Source organism: Canis lupus, chromosome 13 (genome assembly GCF_011100685.1).
Source record: "Canis lupus familiaris isolate Mischka breed German Shepherd chromosome 13, alternate assembly UU_Cfam_GSD_1.0, whole genome shotgun sequence".
NCBI classification, from domain to species: domain Eukaryota; kingdom Metazoa; phylum Chordata; class Mammalia; order Carnivora; family Canidae; genus Canis; species Canis lupus.
The window spans coordinates 59,432,796-59,459,443 of record NC_049234.1 but is presented as its reverse complement, the minus strand read 5'-3'; the positions used below and the strand labels follow the sequence as shown (position 1 = coordinate 59,459,443).

General features: G+C 36.9%; 1 protein-coding gene across 1 annotated transcript in view; it reads left to right on the top strand.

Moving 5' to 3' along the window:
• The window catches only part of LOC482174 (transmembrane protease serine 11F), a 100,683-nt gene that overhangs the window by 31,028 nt on the left and 43,007 nt on the right, over positions 1–26,648 (top strand). The window contains exon 3 of the mRNA XM_038556211.1: positions 19,677–19,828. Within this exon, the coding sequence (XP_038412139.1) occupies positions 19,677–19,828 (152 nt within the window). The remainder of the gene's footprint in view (positions 1–19,676; positions 19,829–26,648) is intronic.

Genomic DNA, 26,648 nt, shown 5'->3' with positions numbered 1-26,648 from the left:
ACAAAAGTCCATGCCTGAACTATCAAACACAGGGGAAAGATAGAGCTTGAATTGAGTCTTTAAGTTTGGCGAAAAAAACCCCAAAACAAAATCAAAAGCCCTTTCCATATTCTTGAAAGATACTTAAGGCTGTGGAATGAACATTTGAATATGAGTATTAGTTTAGGAATTTTCAATTACATTTTCAATGTGACACACAGTGTCCGGAGGAAAGGAAAAGGGACCATCTCTTAGTTTGACTTATTTTAAAAGAAAGGAAGTCTTTCCTAGAAATCCTCAACCAACTTCCCCTCCTACATAATGGACCAGAATGAATTGGCATGTTCACTCTTGAACAACCATTGGTCAGGGGAATGGAACTATCAGGATTAGCTAACACAAATTATGTGGGGATGAAATAAATGTAGGGATGTGCTTCAAGAAAATTTTTGGTAAAGGATCAATGGTAATTAGTAGTTCTTTTTATAGCTCAATGAAAGAGGAAAACATGAACCAGAAAAGTTTTTCAGTGAAGATGCCCAACTTTGTATTCAAGATAACATTAAATAATTATTGGGTATTACCTGTATTAGGTATTCAGAGTTCTTTTTTGGTAATATCTTTCTCTTTTTATTATGACAAATATTTGTTCAAAATTTCAAGAAGGTGCCTTTACCTACTATCATGTTAACAGAAGAATACAAAAAGAGATTTGACTGTTCAGTCTATGAACATGATATGAATACTGTTTTTTTTTTCCCTTGAGAGTAAGTTCAAGGAATCTTTACGCGATACCTTCAGATACCCAAGATAACTGAAAAATAAAGATTTCTAATTACAAACTTCCATTTTCCAGTTGGGAAAGTGATAGGTTTCCTCAACTCTCTAGAACAGACATTTCAAAGTAACAAGCACTGAAAAGTTCTTATGCCACAGGGCAAGATTTAAGTGAAGTGTGTCTTTTATGATTTTTCTCTCCCTCCTTGTCATAATTTAACATGTGGAAATAGAATGGCCCACGCCTTGCTGAACCTTTCATCTAGTGATCATCTTACTAAGAAGGAAGATCCTAACACGAAAACATAGCAAGCAAAATATATGCAGGATTTTCCCAGAATGCTTGTCACAGATGCATGGACCCCACCAAGATATATGTTACAGAAGAAAATCAGCACTTCTTTTCTTATGTCTACATAAATCATTTTTGTTGAAGATTTGTCTGGCCATGAACTTCATTTGTAAGAGCCCATCCAGCCTAATAATGTGTTGCCAATGGCAACTTCAGGAGACGTATCATTTAATAATCTGCGTTGTCTTCCTGTTATCAACACTATAGATTAAATATACTACAACATTTTTTAGTTGCCATTTATGGTTTCAATATATATATTTTTGAGGATTTATTTATTTTTTTTTAGAGAGAGGGAACATGAGTGGAAGGGGCAGAGGGAGAGGGACAGTGAATCTGAAAGCAGATTATACACTAAGCCCCTGTAAAAGGGCTGGATTTCACACATCTGAGATCAGGACTTGAGCCAAAAACAAGAGTGAGCCGCTTAAACAACTGTGCCACCCAGGTGCCCCTATGGTTTAAATATTTATAAATGTATACAAATTCTCTTTTTCTCCATCATGTTTCCTATCAGCACATCCACTTGTAATAAGTTTCATAAATGTATTATCTATTTCAGAAGTCCTAATTTCTCTTTGGCTTAATTCTATTTTAAAGGGATGATCACTGTTTTTAACACTTTGAAATCTGGTAAACAAGTTTTTAATAATGACACTGCTCAGTCCTAACTTTTTCCGGATTAGAGTCTAATATGTCTACTCCAAGCTCATATGGCAACTCTAGGAGCCCCTTTGATCATTTTAGTTTCCTTTCTTTGGGCCTATTCTGTGTCCATTAGCATTTTCCTTGAGTGCAGTCAATATAATTAGACATGATGTTCCAGAGGATTGAGTTGCACAGTTCTGTGAGTTTTGACAAATGTATAAAATCAAGATATAGACTATAAGCATTACCTTAAAAAGTTACCTGTGCACATTGATAGTTGATCTTCAATTCCTGCTCTAGTCTCTGATGATCACTGGTCTGAATTTTGTTCCTATAATTTTGTCTTTTTTAGGTGTCATACAGATGGCATCAAACAGTACTCTTTTGTGTCTAGCTTCTTTCTTAGTTTTTTGTGTGAGATTTTTCCTTGTTGCATAGATAACAATGTGTTCGTTTTTATTTCTGAGAGGAGTATATTGCATGGCTATACCACAGTTACTTTATCCATTTACTAGCTGATGGATATATGGTTGTTTCAAATTTTCGGTGATAATTGATTTCACTGTTTTTCTATTTTCAGTTTCATTAGCTTTTTGCTCTTCTCTTTGTTATTTCCTTTTTTAACTTTTTCTTCGTTTACTTTGCTCTACTTTTTTCTAGTGTCTTAAGGTAGAGGCCAGATTACTGTTTTATTATTTTCTAATAAGAGAATTTAAAGCTATAATTTTTTCTTAAGCACTGCGTTAGGTGCAACCCACAAATTTTAAATGATACCTATTTTTCTTTAAATTCAAAATATTTATTTTTTCCCAAGATTTTATTATTTATTTATTTATTTATTTATTTATTTATTTATTTATTTATTTAAAAAAGAGAGTGCATGAATGGAGGGGGGAGGCAGAGAACCTGACGGGCTTGTTCCCAGAATCCTGGGATCATGCCCTGAGCCAAAGGCAGACACTTAGTCGACTGAACTACCCAGTGTTTCCTATTCAAAATATTTCTAACTGTGACTTCTTTTTAATTCATAAGTCATTGAGAAGGCTGTTATTTAACTTTCCAATATTTGAGGGATTTTCCGGATATCTTCCTGTTATCAATTTGTAGGTTAATGAATCTATTATTTTTTAATTTGTCGAGGATGAACCAGATTGTGTTTTTTCTTGGTAAATGTTCTATATGCAATGAAAAGAATATATATTATGCTACTATTCGGTGAAGTATTCTGGAAATATTAGCTAGGGCAAAATGGTTGATTGATAATGTTCCTAAGATATTTTATTTCCTTTCTGATTTTCAGTCTATCAGTTCTATCAATTATTAAAGAGTATTGATGTTTCAAACTATAAATGTGCATTTGTCTATTTCTCCTCTGAATTATGATGGTATTTGCTTCAGGTATTTTGAAGCTCTGTTATTAGCTGCACACACATTTAGGAATGTTATATCATTGTTATGTTGGTTAAATGACCCCCTTTATTATTATGCATCATCTTTAGTTCTTGGGAAGTCCCTTGATTTGTAGTCCATATTTGTCAAATTATTAATAAGGTCACTATACCTTTCTTTTGTTTAGTTTTGTATAATATAGAATTTTTCTATCCTTTTACTTTTAACATATCTTTACATGTATTGTAGCGTTTTTGTAGACAGAATATAGTTGGGTCTTGTTTCTATAACCAGTCTGATAACTTCTGCCTTTTAATCAGAGTTTTAAAAATAATTTGCCTTTAATGTCATTATTGATATGGTTGTATGAATATTTGTATGTATTTATTTTGTTTCACTTTTTTATTTAAATTGAAGTTAGTTAACATATAGTGTAATACTAGTTTCAGGAGTAGAATTTAGATTCATCACTTACAGACAACATCCAGTGCTCATCACAATGTATTTAAATCTAACCATCTTGCTAATTGCTTTATATTTGTTTCATCTGTTCTTTTTTCCCTTTTTACTCTTTTCTGCTTTCTTTGGGACTAGTCAGCTATTTATTTTTTCCACTTTATCACTACTATTGCTTATAATGCTTTCTTTAAAGTTTTAACTTCCTCTCCATGATTTATAATATACATCTTAAGTTATTACAATTTATTTTCAAATAATATTATAGTATAGTAAGCTTATACTGCATTCTTCCATTTTCTTCTCCCATCCCTTGGGCTATTCCTGGAAAACATTTTAGTTTTACTCATGTTATAAATCCCACAGTGTATAAAGCTCATAATATGTTGTTACCAATTTTGCTTTATACAATTATCTTTTGAAGCAGTTAAAATAATCAAGTTATTTATGTCTACCACTTGCTATTTCTTAAACGCAGTAGGCACATTCCTGATTTAGAGTCATTGCACAAGATATTGGCTCTGCTTAAGAGAACCTTTCCCTACCATGTGCATGTCTTAATGTCTTATTTCTTCACTTTAATATGGTCTTGCTCAAAGGCCAGCTTCACAGTGAGAGTTTCCTTAACCACTCTATTAAATATTTTACACCTGCAACCTAGTTTACTATTATGCATAAGTTGCCTTATTTTTCCCCAATAGGAGTTATTACATCTGATATGCTATATGTTTTTTAACTTATCTATCTGTCTGATTCTATTAGAACATTCACTGTAGCTTCATGAGAGTGAGACTATCTGTTTTGTTTACCGACAGGTCCTTAGGCCTATACCACATAGTAGGTGACTATTTGTTCAATAAAAAAAGGTGAAAGGGGAATGAATACTAATAGAACATTGCTAGCATTAAAAACTTGTTTACTAAATTATTGTTCAATATGTGAATGTGTGTGTGCTTTGTCAAACATTTAATTTTCAAGTAAACAAACTTATTTTAAATATCAGAGGCTACCATGACATTTGGTCATTATATTGCCATGACTCTGTTTTTAATAATGAAATGGAAGTGTATCTAAAAGAGACCAAAATGATATTACTTTGTTATTATAAGCCTGTAAAACAGGTTTTGAAAGGATGAGTTTTCAGTGTTAATATTACTGTGACTAACCTATCCTATCTGTAGTTCCATCAAGTGAAACTAAAACATTAATTTATAACAAAAATTTTACTAAAATGCTCATTGATGGAATAGTTTTTTTTAATATTTATTTATTTACTTATGATAGACATAGAGAGAGAGAAGGACAGAGACACAGGAGGAGGGAGAAGCAGGCTCCATGCCAGGAGCCCGACATGGGACTCGATCCCGGGACTCCAGAATCGTGCCCTGGGCCAAAGGCAGGTGCCAAACCGCTGAGCCACCCAGGGATCACCTGATGGAGTAGTTTTATTAATAATCCTTTCTACCCTTTACACTAGATTTTTAAATATTTAAATACAAATTAATGGTGACAAAGCTACGATGGGAAGTTCTCTCTGTGAAGAAAACTATTCCATGGGTCATGACTAACTCTCCTTGGGATCATTCTAATACCAACTAAAAGTTGTGATGCAGATACTCTATAAACTGATTCCAGTTAAAATGTTAAAGTTAAAGGGGGCCCTGGGTGGCTCAGTCAGGTAAGCAACCAACTCTTGATTTCAGCTCAGGTTATAACCTCAGGGTCATGAGATTGAGCCCTGTGTCTGGCTCCACACTCGGCATGGAACCTGCTTAAGATTCTCTTTTTTCCCTCTCTCCCTCAAAAAAATTAAAATTAAAATAAAAAAAATAAAATTGATGTAAAAGATAAATTTTTAGAGTTAGAATGTCTCTGTCTGGGTGAATTTAGAGGAGCATTTATTTCCCTTCGATGCTGATCCACTGCAGTGAACAAGAAAAAATTGAATGTTCTATTAAATCAATGCGAGACACAGCTTCTTTCCTTGAGAAATTTATACTATGCAGCTTTGTCTCCTGTTTAGCTGTATGTATATATGGAAAATAATGAAAACAACTGAATACACCTTTGATACAAACTTGTAATTCAACTTGACAGAGGTCTGTGCGATAAAATACTGAAACATCTATAAATGATAATAATCATTTATAGAAAGGCAACTCTTAAGTTAAATGTTAAGTTCATTTATTCATCAGATGATTACTTGATACCTACCATGTATCTGAAATTAAATTAATGTTAAGTTAAAATGAAGTTCATTTTAATGGAAGAGACAAAATAAATTAATATATATAATAATTTGCATAATGATAAGCACAACAACAATAAAACAAAGAATAAAGGGATAGAATGCGATATAGGCTTTTTAAAATTAATCAGAGAAGTCCTCTCTGAGATGATTTTTCAGTGGTCACCTGAATGAAATCAAGACATGAGACACATAGATGTCTGGGCAAGGGATATTTCAAGCAAAAGAACTTTTCTTTTTTTGGTTGCTTGTTTCAAGTTTTTGTTTAAAATTCTAGTTAGTTGACATATAGTGTAATGTTGGTTCCAGGAGTAGAATTTAGTGATTCATCAATTCCATATAACCCCCGGTGCTCATCCCAACAAGTGTCCTCCTTAAGGCCCATCATCCATTTGGCCCATCTCCCTGCACCCCTCCCGCAACTCTCAGTTTGTTCTCTATAGTTAATAGTCTCTTATGGTTTGCCTCCTTATCTCTCTCTTTTTTCTTCCTTCCCCTATGTTCATCTATTTTGTTTCTTAAATTCCATATACAAGTGAAATCATATGGCATTTGTCCTTCTATGACTGACTTATTTCACCTAGCATCATACTCTCTAGCTCCATCCATGTCACTGTAAATGACAAGATTTCATTCTTTTTGATGGTTGAGTAATATTCCGTTGTATACATATGCCACGTATTCTTTATCTATTTATCAACCAATGGACATTTTGGCTCTTTCTATAATTTGGTTATTGTTGATAATGCTGCTATAAACATCAAGGTGTATGCGCCCTTCTGAATCAGTATTTTTGTATCCTTTGGGTAAATACCTAGTAGTGCATTGCTGGATTGTAGAGCTTCTACTTTTAACTTTTTGAGGAGCCTCCATACTGTTTTCCAGAGTGGCTGCGCTAGTTTGTATTCCCACCAACAGTGTGAGAGGGATCCCTTTTCTCTGCATCCTCTGTTGCAGAGAAACATCTGTTATTTCTTATGTTGTTAATTTTAGCCATTTTGATAGGTATGAGGTAATATCTCATCATGGTTTTGATTTGCATTTCCCTGATGATGAATGGTTTTGAGCATATTTTCATATGCCTGTCTCTTACCATTTGTATGTCTTCTTTGGAAAAACGTCTATCCGTGTCTTCTGCTCATTTCTTAATTGGATTATCTGGGATTTTTTGGTGTTGCATTTGGTGTTCTTTATAGATTTTGGATATAACTCTTCATCAGATATGTTATTTGCCAATATCTTCTCCCATTCTAAAAAAGGAATGCCTTTTAGTTTTGTTGAATGTTTTCTTCACTCTGCAGAGTTTTTATCTTGCTGAAGTCTCAATAGTTTGTATTTGCTTTTGTTTCCTTGCCTCCAGATATGTGTCTAGTAAGAAGTTGCTATAGTCCATGTCAAAGAGCTTGCTGCCTGTGTTGTCCTCTAGGATTTTGAGGTGTCCTGTCACATGTAGGTATTTCATCCATTTTTTTAAAAAAATATTTTATTTATTTATTCATGAGACACAGAGAGAGAGAGATAGAGACACAGGCAGAGGGAGAAGCAGGCTCCATGCAGGAAGCCCACCCGACATGGGACTCGATCCTGGGTCTTCAGGATCATGACTAGGGCTGAAGGTGGTGCTAAACCTCTTAGCCACCCGGGCTGCCCTCTTTAATCCATTTTAAAGATATTTTTGTGTATGGTGTAAAGAAGTGGTCCAGTTTCATTCTTCTGCATGTTGCTGTCCAGTTTTCCCAACACCATCTTGAAGAGACTGTCTTTTTTTGTTAAATATTCTTTCCTGCTTTGTCAAAGATAAGTTAACCATAAGAGTTGTGGGCCCATTTTTAGATGTTCTATTGATGTATATGTCTGTTTATCTGCCAGCAAAAAAAAAAAAAATTCAGTTCAAAGATTCAGACTTGGAATCCCTGGGTGGCGCAACGGTTTGGCGCCTGCCTTTGGCCCAGGGCGTGATCCTGGAGACCCGGGATCGAATCCCTCGTCGGGCTCCCGGTGCATGGAGCCTGCTTCTCCCTCTGCCTGTGTCTCTGCCTCTCTCTCTCTCTCTCTCTCTCTCTGCCTCTCATGAATAAATAAAATCTTAAAAAAAAAAAAAAGATTCAGACTTAAAACTTTAATGACTCAAGGTAAAATATTACTAAGCCAGAAAAACTAGGAGATATGACAGCTTGAATTATAAAAATTTGAAGATGTAATTATACACATAGTCATTTTCTTTTTTTTTAAAGATTTATTTATTTATTTATTTATTCATGAGAGACACAGAAACAGGCAGAGAGGAGAAGCAAGCTCCTTGCAGGGAGCCCGATGTGGGACTCGATCCCAGGACTCCAGGATCATGTCCTAAGCCAAAGGCAGATGCTCAACCACTGAGCCATCCAGGCATCCCACACATAGTCATTTTCTATCCCTTTATTCTCAATTCAGTAGACAGTAGGCAGCTGGAGAAGATATTTAAGCAAGAAAAAACATCATCAAAAAAGTACTTTCCAAATATCTCTGTTCAAGGGTGTTGGATAGATCACCAGGGAGAAAAAATGAAAACAAAGAGATCAGTTTAGACTCTATTATGATTGTTCAGTAAGGACATAGGCAGAACTTAGCACAAATCTTTGGGTTTAATTATTTGTGTATTTAATTATCAAAGACAGATGTGTACAACACAGAAACAATTTGAGATTTGGAATCATAGTCCTGAATTCAAATCCTTATCTTCATTTATGCCAAACTTACCTTGCCCACATTAATCTCAGTCTTAGTTAATTCACCATTAATGAGACTATTAATAACTAAATGGTAAATTACTAGACAAATTTGAGATAAAATTATCAATTGTCCAACACCATGATTGACAGAGAGGAGTTGTTGCAAAGTAGAAAACACACATATCTGCCTCCTTCAAGATGACATCTGGGGGACATCACTGAGTGAGTTATAATTTCAAGTTTATGAGTAATATTAAATACAATATTTTCACTGACTGCTTATTATTTATCAGGCACTGTGCTCAGTATTTAATTCATATTATTTTTTAATATAGTACAGAGCCATTATCCCTACTTTTCAGATGAAGAACTGAAGATTATCAAAAAGTTTTCTGCTATCCAAATATTAGGCAATCTGTTCCATGTTCTCTTAATACAGTAAGCAATAAAAAAATACAGTAGGCAACAATGTCTGAACTGTTATGAGTATTCCTAAAATTTTTGGAAGGAGAATGTGTTTATTAGAGACTCAATGTGAAAGAAGGAATAATTTCACAAATACTGAACTGAGATGAGTGAAATTGTGCTAATAGATGTATAAGCTTCAACTATAAAATGTGGACTTAGGCAAGCAAGGTAAAAGCTGTGTTCTGGGATCACAGTGTTGAGCTTTAGTTATGTTACAGTATCGCACCTAGTACAATACAGAATTTACATAGAAACCACTTGTACTTGTTGAGCTTCAACCTAAATAAGGCATGAAAGAAAAATGAGATCAATAGGCATGATGACCATGGTTCTTTTGAGGGGACTTAATACTCTCTTTGAAAAATGGTTAAAAAGTTGTTTTTCTCCATTCTCATCCTTGTACTCCTACTTGAGCCATTTCATTTTTCGAGGCAAGAAAGATAAGAATGCAGAAAAACACTACTGAAGTGAGAACCAAAATTAAATAACCATACTGAAAGGAAGAAAGACACTTGGCTTCAATTATACCTGGAAAAATTGTTGTCGTTGTTGTTTTTAAATAAAAATCAGCAAGCTAATGGCATTTTAATAATAGCAAAAACATTTACAGTATTTGTGGCACTTCTATGTATATAGTCTTATTCTATTTTCACAAGACACTTATGAAGTCGATGTTTTTAATGAAATAGATACTATTATACCTATTTTGCTGATTAAAAACAAACAAATTGAAGTACAGAAAAGTTAAGTATCTTGCCTAAAGTCACACATTTAGTAGGCATTACTGGAGGCTTAAAGGAAAAAAGCTCCAGAGGGCGCTTGCAAGCATTATATTATATCTCAATTCCAATCACCCAAAACAAACTTTATGCCTTTTAACCGACCGTAGAGAAGACCATAATGAAAGGTCATTGTTGGTGGTTTAATTCCACTATGCCCTATGTCCACAACTAAACACAGGAGAGAAAGGTCTAAGTCTATGGACATTGCTGAGTTTTACCAGTTCCTTTGTGCATTCAAAACTACATTTAAAATGAATATCACATTTGTTTTCTGTTGCTGTTTCTCTCCATTAATATATGTACATCACTATATGCGCATCCTAAGAAAAGTTGTTAACCTCAGTTAATCCATATCATCAAAGAGGTACTACTTATCATGGCATTACCAGAAATGAAAGCTTTTTGGCAAGAAATAGAACTGTTCCCAAACAGAAGATGTAATGTGTATCTGTGCTTCAGGTTGAATAGAAATACTTTAAGACATGTATAAGATATAAAAAGAATTTCCCTTCAGGGATGCTGCTGAGGACACTGGATTAGCACATAAATATTTATGTTGCACATAGAGGCGTATACATCATTTACCTTAAACTTGTTTATTTACATTTCTTTAGTACCAAGGATAATCAGATATTTAACTTCTCATTCTGATGGCATTAGCTATCTGATGGATTCACTTCATGCACTTTGAATGAATTGTACAGAGTTTCTTTGTAACATTTTAATGACATTAAGAACAAATACAAAGATATGTTCAATGAGGAAGTTATGTGAAAGTGATCAAAAAGATTGAATAATATTGGTCATACTCTGTTAAAGGATATTTATTAAAGGATATTTATATAATCCTCAAAAAATAACCTCTTTTGCTACTTAAACCCTTAGCCAACTCATTACCCTTCCCTTTGTGTTACTGAGTCAAACTAACCTTATTCAACATAAATTCTTGGCTCTATTTCTAATTTTGAGAGACATCACTTAATTTTAAATCAAAGCCAAAGCCTTAAATTCTGAATGAAAAAAGCATATTTATAAAGTTCTCAGGGATCTGTGCTTTCATCATTTATGTTCACCTATTATACAGTTCCTATATTTTTAATTCTTGCAAGATGTTTGGGAAATGCTTTCTCAATATGTCCCTAATTATCTTCCCTAGTCAGTAAGGAGATTTAATCCTTTCGTTTGGCCAACTGATGGAAGAAACTGGAAGTGTTCACCTAATTTTTTACGTGACAACAGGGAGTTAGGTTTGTTAATCAGCAGAGCCTATAATGGTGCGAGGCATATAGTAAGTGCTCAATAAGAACCTACTGAATGAATTACGTGTGACAGAAGGATCAGATTCATTTTATATGATCCCAAGGAAACATAACTAAGTGTAATAGATGTAAACTTTAGGAATGCCTTCCTAAAAACCATCGTCAGGTTACTTACAAAGGCAAAAGGAGCTTCCTCAAAGAAGTAAGGAAGGAAAGGTTTTACAAACAAGCTGGGCAACATTAGAATATTGATGTGATAAAGAGGAGTTTAGCACTGATAAGTGATGTTAATAATGTTATATTTAACTATGAATTCTGAGAATCTATGTGTTCTGGGTAAAATCAAGAAAGGAGTCTTCATATCCTTACCACCATACATTACAAATGCATTTGTATCTGTAACCAGTTTCAGAGGAAGCAAGTCTCTTTATCAAGACTATCTTCTCTAGATCCCAGTTTTTCCTACCTCTTCTGATACCCTATCACAGAAAGAGAATAAATGGCTCATATCTATGTCTACCACCTGCTAATTCCTTACAGATTAAAGCCTGCTCGGGAGTTTCCTTCATTGAAAAGACTTTATAGACATGCCACTTGAAAAGGTGATGCTTGAGTGTATGGCAGGCAGGTAAAGGATATGGCAGGCAGGATATGGCAGGCAGGTAAAGGATATGGCAGGCAGGCAAGTAAAGGATAGAGAATTGAAAGTGAGAGAGGTTATTAGGGGCTATGTGACAGATTGGCTGCAGGGGGCTCCATCCTGGGGAATCTTCAGGGTTATGTTAAAGAGTTTTGTGTCAGTGTGAAATTTAGTAGTTAATTCTTGTGAACGTGTCTCAGCGAGGAGATTACATTAGTGGTAGATTTCCATATACCCTCTCCTTTCCAGAACAGCTCTGTTTTAAATTAGTGTTATATAGTAGAGTTCCATGTAAGCATTAATTTGAGAAAGGGGTCTCAGCCCCTTCAAAATGTTTCTTTCCCCTGCTCAGGCCAAACATAGTGGAACCTCCTTAACTCTTTCACATTCTGCACCAATTCACTGTAAATTCTTTTTTTTTTTTTCATCAGAAAGGCCTTGTCAGCAAAGCCTTTAAAATTCTGAATCCAATGATATATTCTGATCTCTTCACTTGCCAACATTCTAGTCAAAGCCACTATCATCTCCCACCTGAACTTCTGCAGTGGTCTGCTAACCAATTTCCCTGCTTTTACCCTTTATGCTACCTTCTCCCTCTACCCCAGTGTATTGTCCACAGAGCAATCCTTTTAAAAAGACCATTCCATTTCACTGACTAAAACTCTGTAATGGTTTCCCTTCTCACTTAATAATATAAAGGAATCCTTATGGTGCCTTGCTTGGTTATGATCTGCTATATGACTCTCGCTGACCTCAGCTTCTCTCTTCTGCTTGCTCACTTCATACTGGTCACATTGACCTTCTCACTCTTCTGTCAACATATCAAACCTGCTCCCACTTCAGGACGCTCATACTTACTGTTCCTTTTGCTTATAGTACTTTTCTCAGACAGTTGCATGACTTAGTCTTTCACTTTGTTGTATCTGCTTGGTGTCATCTTTGCAGAGAGGTCTCCTCTGATTGCCTTAATCTACCCTACCTCCATGCATTCTCTATTCTCTTACCTGACAATTTGCATTTATTCATAGTTTATGTGTTGTTCACTGTCTGTCTTCCTCACCAGGAGATGTGAGGACAGACAATATGTCTTCAGTCCTGCTATATCCTTACCACCTAAAATAGTGCCTGAAACAAGTAGATGCTCTATGAAGGTATGTTGACCGAATGAATGAAGTCAAAGTTGCCATATTAATAGTGTGCTTGGCAATTATAATAACCATAAAATCTTTTTCAGGCAGAAAATGTGTGATCATTCTCATGCAATTTTTGTAGTTATCTAGAAAATGAAAGATTTTGAGGAACCTGGTGTATTTTTGAAGGATACACAAAAAGTTACCCGTATTTGTAAGAATTAAATTAAATTACTAAATATTGTTGCTCATGTAGCTGCTTTCACAGAGGTGGAGCTACCATTGCTAATATGATAGTATGGGGGGAGGTTGCCTTTGGGTGCTTAGAAGATGGCAAACATAATTTTGAAGATAAGCTATAAAGGGGGATAGATCTTATGCTGTATCTAAAAATCATAGGTCTACAAAAATTTTTTAAAGGCAGTTTGGAAAGCCCATGAAATTCTTATCATCAATATCCTAGAATGTCCTATATGCTTTTATATTACATTGCATTATGTAATCGGATTTAATGGGATTAACATACCCGTCCCCCTGCAATTTATAGAACTATTATACATTACAGTATAGAAGCAGGGTGCTATCCAATTTCTGCCCACACTCTGCAACTTTGCCCTTCTCCATTTCCTGCCAAATCAGTCATGTCTAGTTGATAGGGAAGCTAATTTTGATGACTAACTCATATTCATAATTCTTCTAGTTTCCCACCACTTTGCTAGTTCTTTATGCTGCTGTAGTCACTTACTATGACTACATTTTTAATATATGCTCTCATGTGCTTTTTGAACAAAACCAAGGGCATTTCTTGCCAGAGTTCTTTTATTTATGTTCCTAGTCTTAAAAATTCTTATCAAAACAAATTTTGCCTTATGAAAACACATGTCATCACTAAAATGACTATATTGTTGATTGACTTAATTTTTAACTTAAATATAGTTGATATATGATGTTACAGTAATTTCTGGTGTACAGTATAGTGAATCAACTTCTCTGTACATCATGCTATCCTCACCATAAGTGTAGCTACCATCTATTACCATGCAACACTATTAGAATAGTATCATAGGCTATATTCCCAATGCAGTGTCTTTTATTCCAATGACTTATTCATATAACTGGAAGCCTGTATCTCCCACTCCCCTTCACTCATTTTGCCCAACCCACTTCCCCCTGCTAACCATCAATTCTCTATAAGTTCAATTCCTCTTAATGTTTTTCTATTTATTCATTTGTTTTGTTTTTTAGATTCCACATCTGAGTGAAATCATAAGGTATTTATCTTTCTCAGTCTGACTTATTTCATTTAGCATAATACCCTTTAGGTCCATCCATGTTATCACAAATAACACAACCTTATTCTTTTTTATGGCTGCAAAATATTCCATTATACACACAGACACACACACACATATACACATCTTTCTTATCCACTAATGATAAGAGTTTAAAATCTAAAGTAGATAAAAAACTTATACAACTCAATACCAAAAAAACAAACAAACTCAACAACAAAACCCCCCCACAATTTGATTAAAAAATGGGCAAAGGATCTGAATAGACATTTTCCAAAGACATACGAATAGACGCATGAAAGATGTTCAACATCACTAAACACAGAAACACAAATCAAGAAACTACCATGAGATATCACATTATACCTGTCAGAATGGTGAAAATAAAAAAGACAAAAAATAAGTGTTGGAAAGGAAGTGTGAAAAAGGAACTCACATGCACCATTGGAAGAAATGTTAATTGATGCAGACACTGGGAAACAGTAGGGAGATTCCTCAAAAATTAAAAATAGAAATAACAATCCCACTACTGAGTATTCACCCAAAGAAAACAAAAACACACTAATCCAAAAATATATATGCACCCTTATGTTTATTGCAGTATTATTTACAATAGCCAAATTATGTACGCAACTCGTGTCCATCCACAAATGATTGTATCTTTTTTAATGCTGCAACAACACAACGAGCTCTTCTTTTTTTACCATCCAACATTTTGTCAATTTTTAAAAAAGATTTTATTTATTTATTCATGGGAGACACACAGAGAGAGATAGAGACATAGGTAGAGGGAGAAACAGTCTCCCCTAGGGAGCCTGATGTGGGATTTGATTCCAGGACCCCAGAATCACAACCTGAGCCAAAGGCATATGCTCAACCACTGAGCCACCCAGGCACCCCTTGTCAGTGTTTTGATTCATATTTTCTGGTATTGCCAAGTCTTCCCATAAAAAGAGATTTCCCAAAAAGAATTGCACTACCATTAGCTGAACTGAATTAGATTAAGCCATTAATATGGTTCTCCCAAATCTCTTTAACTCTTCTTACTTCTCATCCTCTATCCAAAATACATGAATCATTTTCTTTTGTTGATTTCATCAAATTTTTATATGAGTGATAGTGAAAAATACTATTCATTGGTGAGTTTTCTTTGACTTCCAAGTAAATTCTGTCATCATATTCCTGTTTAAAAAGGTGCTTTTATGATAATGAAACATTGTTCTGCTTGCAAGCAAGGTGTAAAGAGGAACAGGATATATTTAACCACTATCAGGTGTTACAGAATGCTCTTGACCTTCAAGGGCCTGCTCAGTTGTCATATCTTCTAAGAAGTCTTTTCTGTATACATTTCTGTCCCTTTCCCGTTACATTATTCAATCCTTCATGTTTACTTATCATTGTACTTGGTATATCTATTATTTTTCTTATAACACTGTATTGATCTTACTATTTTATATATTTCAACTCTTCCATAAACCCCTTGGATACAAAGTGTATTTTTTTTAAGTTCTTGTATCTCCACTGCTGGGAATATATTAGGCACATAATAAACGTTTCTTAAATAGAATTGAATTAAGTATAACAAAAGAGCATATAACAATCCTGCTGACCAGATTATACATCATGTGGCTCTGGGTATGTTCCAAATTTAGTAGAAGCAGAGCCTTGTCTAGATATACTTGACATATATTATATATCAATAAGCTTATTGCCACATATGATAATGTGATAATGTAGTTTTGGGACCTTTAACCATGAACTTAAGAGTCACATAGTAAGACTATGAGAGAAAAAAAGTACTGAGAAAACGTCTAGTCTATGGAAGTTCAGAGAACATAGATAAGAAGTGAGTTTACGAGGCATAAACTAAGCTTTGCCTCTGCATCAACAAATAAAATACTATATTTATATATACAGTATAAATAATAGAGAAATTTCATTTATATAATATCTGTTAGTTATTATTAAATGCCTACTACATATATATTAGCTCTGAGAAGCTGAGAATTGGTCTATCAATGTAACAGCAACAGCAACACCAATGCTAAACCAACAAATAATTATTCAGTAATAGCATAAATGCTTTCCAGTGACATAAATTTAGAAAATCAAGCACACACATAGGTACACACACACACATCAACTGTAATATGAAGTCTAGGAATGGGAAAAGCAATGTCAATGTATTTCAGTAATGAACTGGTTCAAATCCCAATTTCATAACTGAATTAACTAAAACAGATTAAAGTTTAAAAAGAGGCAGGGTACTGTTTCAAAACACATACTACAAAGTGTCTCAAATTATTGGCTTAACTCTATCAAGCAAAGTGACAGGAAGAAAATAAATCCTAATTATTAATTTAAAAATTAACCCTTTTGGGCAGCCCTGGTGGTACAGTGGTTTGGCACCCCCTGCAGCCCAGGGCGTGATCCTGGAGACCCAGGATTGAGTCCCATGTCAGGCTCCCTGCATGGGGCCTGCTTCTCCCTCTGCCTGTGTCTCTGCCTCTCTCTCTCTCTTCTCTGTCGCTCATGAATAAATAAATTAAATCTTAAAAAAAATAAAAATAAAAAAATAAAAATTAACCCTTTTGCCATCGACTCTTTATTCCATCTAGATAATATCTAATAGCTATTTTTGGTGATTAAGCAAGTATAGAAGTTTTACTCTAGCTTGGGGAGATCTCTCATCATGTAAGTGTCCTCTTGTGACTGGTACAGTCCACTTGAGCCATATATGCTTACATATATTTCTTTCTTTTTTTTTTTTAGGAAAGATTTTATTTATTTATTCATGAGAGACAGAGAGAGAGAGGCAGACATAGGCAGAGTGAGAGTCAGGCTCCCGTAGGAGCCTGATGCGGGACTCGATCCCCAGACCCTGGGATCAGGCCCTGAGCCAAAGGCAGACACTCAACCGCTGAGCCACCCAGGTGTCCCTGCTTACATATATTTCAGTTTAACTCTTTAAAAGGATACAAATGAATTAACTTTTAGAATTCTGGAATAAGAATAATTTATGCACAAATGGGCTATCTTCATTTTTATGATTTATTTTTAATTCATTATTCCTTAATCTAGTCAAAAATACTATAATTTTTCCATATATCGTGATATCATGGTTTTTGAACAGCTTTGTTTCACTGATTCTCACATTAAGACCAATAATCTAAACTATGTATGGAGGCCGAAGTCTGAGGAAGTGGGAGATATCTTAATCATACAATAATCTCCCCATTCTGCCTAACAAAAAGGCACTCATGCCATTCAATGTGCAAATATATAATAAAAATGGCCTACTTCTTTCTGCATAATTCTACTTAAACTACATTAGTTAGAACCTCAATTAATTTGTTATAAAAGCCTCCATTTTAAGAAAAGTTCTGTAAAAGTGGAGAAAAGCAACTCCATTTCAATTGCTTAAATAAAGTTTATTTAACTTTACCTTAAAGTGTAAGACTGAACTCTCTGATAAATGTCATATGTGCAACAGTGAGCCATCTTGGATATAGTAATCATAGAGCTTATTACAACTCGTTTTGAGAGTTGGCATGCTTTCTCACCTGTTTATTTAGGTCTGATTACAGTGCTGATTACAGGCTCTCATCAAAGAGCCTGCTTCTAGAAGACATAACTCCAAGACTTAATTGTTCATCTACACAAGTGGCATGATGGAGGGGGGATGTATTAGAGGTTATGTTTGTTCTTTTCATCAGGGCATTTGTGAGTCTGTCTGCAGAGAAAGGTATAAGATTGAACTTTTTTATGTACATCTTATTGGCCAGGGATAATGTAGTTGGTCTGCTGTATCTACCTGAGTTAAATGGAAAGAATGAAATAGCTGGGCCCTGGGGCAGGGGAGTTCCTGGGGAGCCCTTTCACAGCCATTCTCAGTTTGCTACAAACTCATGGGTCTTGTGAAGGTGAGCCTCCCTGGTTTTCAAAGCTAGATGCTCTGGGATCTTGTCACTCCAGTTTTCAAAGTTGGGGTGCTCAATGTGGGACTCAAACCTTTGCTTCTAAAGGAGAAGCTCCAGGTTTTTAGTTCCTTCCCAATTGTAGGTCCCCCCTGCCAAGGGTAGGGTTTATGGTGAGATGATATCTCAGCTTCTCCTACCCACTTTAATGTGGTTTCCCTCTCGCTTTCTAATGTGCAGTACTCACTCAAGTAGTTTTCAGGTTTTTTCAGAGTACAGTGTTCCATATGTAGCTGTGAATTCTGTGTGTCAGTGAGAGAAGGTAGCTCAAGATCCTCCTGGATCATCCTTTTGAATTGGAACAACAGTTGGGTCTCAAAATTCTTTAGCTTTTGTATGCCAATGATTTTTCAGATCTAGGATCTAGAGGGTGTGCCTTTCATTCATCGTTCATTTATTCAAAAAGCAGAAACATTTATGTCAGGAATAAAAAAAAGTCTTCTTTACCATGATGCAATGTTATCATGACTTAGAGTGTGGCTATAACTCCCCAAATTTGACAGAATTTGATTCTTGTCATTTCTTGCATCTTTAAGGGCTCAGGTAAAAGCAGCCAAATTTTCCTTTTTAGGAAAAAAGGAAGAGAAAAAAAAATGCAGCAACCAAAATATCCACAAACTCAATCATCAAGAATACTTAATACCATAGATTTGTATATGGAGACTTCGAATAGGGTGAGGAAGGAGGTATTGTAAATGTAGATATGAATAAATCTTTGTTAATTCTGGGCTGTGTGGTGCCAACCTTAACAGTTGTTTTTATTATCTTGTTTAATGAATAAAGCTTATAACAAATATTGTTAGATAAAATTAAAAATATGAAAACTAATAAAAATATCTTACTTTGAAGATATTAAATGTTGAGAGGAATTTGGAAAATAAAGTAGATAAATACCAACTTTCAAGTTGGAGAAAGATAATTTCAATGGTTTAAGATATTTTAGTGGGGAAGTAGTACATGAGTAGAGACAGGTAAAAGTCAAGTGGAAATAGTCTTCTTGGGGACTATAATTCACAATTTGTGATTTCTTTGGGAGGTGCTAATAAAATGCAAAGAACCATGATCAGGTCTTCAAAAATAATATTGCTATTTTTAAAACAAATCATTAAGAAAACTTTTAAGGTCATTAAAAAAGAATTCATATTAAGATTTTTATTTTTAATCAAGTAGAACTGATAAGATTATTATATAACTCCATTGCTAGAAACTCCCTTATTAAAATATGTTATTTATAAATTATTATGAATGTTATTTATAAATTACCTTTTTAATAAGTGAGTCTGTGTTCCACCATCCAAATTTCAAATTGCCAATATGTCAGACAAAATGCTGTAGGAAGATATTCTCACTTGAATGTCAACATTGGTAAAACTTTAATCAAAATTTATATTGTGATTGGGGTATTGGGAAAGTGCATACAAATTAAAACCTTGTGTTCTTTTCAAGATCTAAGTATTCTATTGTTAGTTAGCATTATGAACTATTTTCTTAAAGGAACATAACAAATGGACATATAGTGAAACCATATGACTTTCTTATTGTCTTACTATTTATTCCTATTATCACAGACCAGTTGAATTTTCAGAAGCCGATTACCCACGGGTTGAATATCAAAGAAGACAGCAATTTTGGGATCCTATACGTCTAGCTCTTTTCACATTGGCAATTGTAGCAATCATAGGAATTGCAATTGGTATTGTTACTCATTTTGTTGTTGAGGGTAAGTATCCAGGTCACATTTCTATTGCCTAAGTCCTCTATGACTTAGTATCTTAAAATTCCCTCTTGTTTAAAAAATGCTATTTGCATGATAGTAAAATTTTAATTACTAATCTCTTATTGATGTTAAATTATTGTTTGCTCCAGTATTGAGTTCAGTGTTACATGTTTGCAGCCAGTGAGGTTTGCAATATGCATTATTACATGGATAGACACATCTAAAAGCAATATAGTTTTGGGGCACCTGAGTAGCTCAGTTGGCTAAGTGTCTGCCTTCAGTTCAGGTCATGATCCCAGAGTCCTGGGATCCAGCTCCCTGCTCAGTGGGGAGTCAGCTTCTTCCTTTTCTCTGCCCCTCCCCCGACTAGTGCTTTCTTTCAAACAAATAAATAAAAATCTTAAAAACGATATAATTTTATTTTTTTTAAAGATTTTATTTATTGACTCATGAGAGACATAGAGAGAGAAAGGCAGAGACACAGCAGAGGGAGAAGCAGGCTCCATTCAGGGAGCCTGACCTGGGACTCGATCCCAGGTCTCCAGGATCATGCCCTGGGCTGAAGGCGGCGCTAAACCGCTGAGCCACCCGGCTGCCCGCGATATAATTTTTAAAATGAGAAAGAGTGGGGGATCCCTGGGTGGCTCAGCGGTTTAGCTCCTGCCTTTGGCCCGGGGCGTGATCCTGAGGTCCCGGGATCAAGTCCCACATCAGGCTCCCTGCATGGAGCCTGCTTCTCCCTCTGCCTATGTCTCTGCCTCTCTCTCTCTCTCTTTCTCTCTATCATGAATAAATAAATAAATCTTTAAAAAAATGAGAAAGAGTGAACAGCTTAATTTTTAGAATAAAGACAAATCACATGTGCTGAGTTTCATATGCCTTTTTTCCCCCAAAACCAATATAAGGCAACTGCTTAAGCTATAGGCAATCAAATGATCTCTTTGCTTTGTTTCTGCATCTTCTCTATATAAATCTCTTCTCACTCCTGTTGATGGATGGCTCCTAATGACTTTAGGGTTGGTGCTACCCAACTGGAATCGCTATCTGCTCAAATAAACTTGAAAATTTGAATTTAAATGGCCCTCGGGGATCATAACCTGAACTGAAGGCAGGCGCTTAACCAACTGAACCACCCAGGCATCCCACCCCAAGTGATCTTCTAACATCAGCAAATAGTTGATCACTGTTAGGATCACCCAGAACAGGTTATTTAACATGATTAGGATAAGGATAGAACAGTGGAAGGCTTAGGATAGAAGTAGAAATAAAAAGTTCTCCAACTTGGGAGGAGCAAGATGGTGGAAGAGTAGGGTCCCCAAATCACCTGTCTCCACCAAACTACCTAGAAAACCTTCAAATTATCCTGAAAATCTATGAATTCGGCCTGAGATTTAAAGAGAGACCAGCTGAAACGCTACAGTGAGAAGAGTTCGCGCATCTATCAAGGTAGGAAGACGGGGAAAAAGAAATAAAGGAACAAAGGCCTCCAAGGGGGAGGGGCCCCGCGAGGAGCCGGGCTGAGGCCGGGGTGAGTGTCCCCAGGACAGGAGAGCCCCGTCCCGGAGACGCAGGAGCTGCACCGACCTTCCCGGGGGAAAGGAGCTCCAGGGAGGTGGAGCAGGACCCGGGAGGGCGGGGATGCCCTCGGGCTCCCGGGGACAGTAACAGCAACTGCGCGCCCAGGAGAGTGCGCCGAGCTCCCTAAGGGCTGCAGCGCGCACGGCGGGACCCGGCGGGACATGGAGCAGCTGAAGGGGCTCGGGCGGCGGCTCCGCGGAGGGGGCTGCGCGGCCCCGGGAGCAGCTCGGGGGGCTCGGGCAGAGGAAGAGGCTCCGTGCGGAGGGGCCTGCGCGGTTCCAGGAGCAGCTCGGGGGGGCTTGGGCGGCGGCTCCGCGGAGGGGGCTGCGGGGCGGGAGCGCGAATCCACCAGCGCAGGCCCCGGAGCACAGGGCGCCGGGACACAGCCCAGGATCCGGCCTCCCCCGGGACAGGCAGAGGCCGGGAGGGCCCAGGACAGCGAGGACGCTCCTGCCCCAGCTGAGCAGATCAGCGGCCCCGCCCGGGAGCCTCCAGGCCCTGCAGACGGAGAGCTCCGGAGCTGAATCCAGGTTTCCAGAGCTGCCCCGCCACTGGGGCTGTTCCTCCTGCGGCCTCACGGGGTAAACAACCCCCACTGAGCCCTGCACCAGGCAGGGGCACAGCAGCTCCCCCAACTGCTAACACCTGAGAATCAGCACAGCAGGCCCCTCCCCCAGAACACCAGCTGGACGGACAAGTTCCAGGAGAAGCCAAGGGACTTAAAGTACACAGAATCAGAAGATACTCCCCCGTGGTTCTTTTTTTGTTTGTTTTTGTTTTTGTTTTTGTTTTGTTTTGCTTTTTGATTTGTTTCCTTCCCCCACCCCCTTTTTTTCTCCTTTCTTTTTCTTTCTCTTTTTCTTCTTTTTTTTTTTTTTCGTTTTTTTTTTCTTTTTCTTCCCTTTTTTTTCTCTTTCTCTTTTCTTTCCTTCTTTCTCTCCTCTCTTTTTCTCTTTTTCCCAATACAACTTGCTTTTGGCCACTCTGCACTGAGCAAAATGACTAGAAGGAAAACCTCACCTCAAAAGAAAGAATCAGAAACAGTCCTCTCTCCCACAGAGTTACAAAATCTGGATTACAATTCAATGTCAGAAAGCCAATTCAGAAGCACTATTATACAGCTACTGGTGGCTCTAGAAAAAAGTATAAAGGACTCAAGAGACTTCATGACTGCAGAATTTAGAGCTAATCAGGCAGAAATTAAAAATCAATTGAATGAGATGCAATCCAAACTAGAAGTCCTAACGACGAGGGTTAACGAGGTGGAAGAACGAGTGAGTGACCTAGAAGACAAGTTGATAGCAAAGAGGGAAACTGAGGAAAAAAGAGACAAACAATTAAAAGACCATGAAGATAGATTAAGGGAAATAAACGACAGCCTGAGGAAGAAAAACCTACGTTTAATTGGGGTTCCCGAGGGCGCCGAAAGGGACAGAGGGCCAGAATATGTATTTGAACAAATTCTAGCTGAAAACTTTCCTAATCTGGGAAGGGAAACAGGCATTCAGATCCAGGAAATAGAGAGATCCCCCCCTAAAATCAATAAAAACCGTTCAACACCTCGAGATTTAATTGTGAAGCTTGCAAATTCCAAAGATAAAGAGAAGATCCTTAAAGCAGCAAGAGACAAGAAATCCCTGACTTTTATGGGGAGGAGTATTAGGGTAACAGCAGACCTCTCCACAGAGACCTGGCAGGCCAGAAAGGGCTGGCAGGATATATTCAGGGTCCTAAATGAGAAGAACATGCAACCAAGAATACTTTATCCAGCAAGGCTCTCATTCAAAATGGAAGGAGAGATAAAGAGCTTCCAAGACAGGCAGCAACTGAAAGAATATGTGACCTCCAAACCAGCTCTGCAAGAAATTTTAAGGGGGCCTCTTAAAATTCCCCTTTAAGAAGAAGTTCAGTGGAACAGTCCACAAAAACAAAGACTGAATAGATATCATGATGACACTAAACTCATATCTCTCAATAGTAACTCTGAATGTGAACGGGCTTAATGACCCCATCAAAAGGCGCAGGGTTTCAGACTGGATAAAAAAGCAGGACCCATCTATTTGCTGTCTACAAGAGACTCATTTTAGACAGAAGGACACCTACAGCCTGAAAATAAAAGGTTGGAGAACCATTTACCATTCGAATGGTCCTCAAAAGAAAGCAGGGGTAGCCATCCTTATATCAGATAAACTAAAATTTACCCCAAAGACTGTAGTGAGAGATGAAGAGGGACACTATATCATACTTAAAGGATCTATTCAACAAGAGGACTTAACAATCCTCAATATATATGCTCCGAATGTGGGAGCTGCCAAATATATAAATCAATTATTAACCAAAGTGAAGAAATACTTAGATAATAATACACTTATACTTGGTGACTTCAATCTAGCTCTTTCTATACTCGATAGGTCTTCTAAGCAAAACATCTCCAAAGAAACGAGAGCTTTAAATGATACACTGGACCAGATGGATTTCACAGATATCTACAGAACTTTACATCCAAACTCAACTGAATACACATTCTTCTCAAGCGCACATGGAACTTTCTCCAGAATAGACCACATATTGGGTCACAAATCGGGTCTGAACCGATACCAAAAGATTGGGATTGTCCCCTGCATATTCTCGGACCATAATGCCTTGAAATTAGAACTAAATCACAACAAGAAGTTTGGAAGGACCTCAAACACATGGAGGTTAAGGACCATCCTGCTAAAAGATAAAAGGGTCAACCAGGAAATTAAGGAAGAATTAAAAAGATTCATGGAAACTAATGAGAATGAAGATACAACCGTTCAAAATCTTTGGGATGCAGCAAAAGCAGTCCTAAGGGGGAAATACATCGCAATACAAGCATCCATTCAAAAACTGGAAAGAACTCAAATACAAAAGCTAACCTTACACATAAAGGAGCTAGAGAAAAAACAGCAAATAGATCCTACACCCAAGAGAAGAAGGGAGTTAATAAAGATTCGAGCAGAACTCAACGAAATCGAGACCAGAAGAACTGTGGAACAGATCAACAGAACCAGGAGTTGGTTCTTTGAAAGAATTAATAAGATAGATAAACCATTAGCCAGCCTTATTAAAAAGAAGAGGGAGAAGACTCAAATTAATAAAATCATGAATGAGAAAGGAGAGATCACTACCAACACCAAGGAAATACAAACGATTTTAAAAACATATTATGAACAGCTATACACCAATAAATTAGGCAATCTAGAAGAAATGGACGCATTCCTGGAAAGCCACAAACTACCAAAACTGGAACAGGAAGAAATAGAAAACCTGAACAGGCCAATAACCAGGGAGGAAATTGAAGCAGTCATCAAAAACCTCCCAAGACACAAGAGTCCAGGGCCAGATGGCTTCCCAGGAGAATTTTATCAAACGTTTAAAGAAGAAATCATACCTATTCTCCTAAAGCTGTTTGGAAAGATAGAAAGAGATGGAGTACTTCCAAATTCGTTCTATGAAGCCAGCATCACCTTAATTCCAAAGCCAGACAAAGACCCCGCCAAAAAGGAGAATTACAGACCAATATCCCTGATGAACATGGATGCAAAAATTCTCAACAAGATACTGGCCAATAGGATCCAACAGTACATTAAGAAAATTATTCACCATGACCAAGTAGGATTTATCCCTGGGACACAAGGCTGGTTCAACACCCGTAAAACAATCAATGTGATTCATCATATCAGCAAGAGAAAAACCAAGAACCATATGATCCTCTCATTGGATGCAGAGAAAGCATTTGACAAAATACAGCATCCATTCCTGATCAAAACTCTTCAGAGTGTAGGGATAGAGGGAACATTCCTCGACATCTTAAAAGCCATCTATGAAAAGCCCACAGCAAATATCATTCTCAATGGGGAAGCACTGGGAGCCTTTCCCCTAAGATCAGGAACAAGACAGGGATGTCCACTCTCACCACTGCTATTCAACATAGTACTGGAAGTCCTAGCCTCAGCAATCAGACAACAAAAAGACATTAAAGGCATTCAAATTGGCAAAGAAGAAGTCAAACTCTCCCTCTTCGCCGATGACATGATACTCTACATAGAAAACCCAAAAGTCTCCACCCCAAGATTGCTAGAACTCATACAGCAATTCGGTAGCGTGGCAGGATACAAAATCAATGCCCAGAAGTCAGTGGCATTTCTATACACTAACAATGAGACTGAAGAAAGAGAAATTAAGGAGTCAATCCCATTTACAATTGCACCCAAAAGCATAAGATACCTAGGAATAAACCTAACCAAAGATGTAAAGGATCTATACCCTGAAAACTATAGAACACTTCTGAAAGAAATTGAGGAAGACACAAAGAGATGGAAAAATGTTCCATGCTCATGGATTGGCAGAATTAATATTGTGAAAATGTCAGTGTTACCCAGGGCAATATACACGTTTAATGCAATCCCTATCAAAATACCATGGACTTTCTTCAGAGAGTTAGAACAAATTATTTTAAGATTTGTGTGGAATCAGAAAAGACCCCGAATAGCCAGGGGAATTTTAAAAAAGAAAACCATATCTGGGGGCATCACAATGCCAGATTTCAGGTTGTACTACAAAGCTGTGGTCATCAAGACAGTGTGGTACTGGCACAAAAACAGACACATAGATCAGTGGAACAGAATAGAGAATCCAGAAGTGGACCCTGAACTTTATGGGCAACTAATATTCGATAAAGGAGGAAAGACTATCCATTGGAAGAAAGACAGTCTCTTCAATAAATGGTGCTGGGAAAATTGGACATCCACATGCAGAAGAATGAAACTAGACCACTCTCTTTCACCATACACAAAGATAAACTCAAAATGGATGAAAGATCTAAATGTGAGACAAGATTCCATCAAAATCCTAGAGAAGAACACAGGCAACACCCTTTTTGAACTCGGCCATAGTAACTTCTTGCAAGATACATCCACGAAGGCAAAAGAAACAAAAGCAAAAATGAACTATTGGGACTTCATCAAGATAAGAAGCTTTTGCACAGCAAAGGATACAGTCAACAAAACTCAAAGACAACCTACAGAATGGGAGAAGATATTTGCAAATGACATATCAGATAAAGGGCTAGTTTCCAAGATCTATAAAGAACTTATTAAACTCAACACCAAAGAAACAAACAATCCAATCATGAAATGGGCAAAAGACATGAACAGAAATCTCACAGAGGAAGACATAGACATGGCCAACATGCATATGAGAAAATGCTCTGCATCACTTG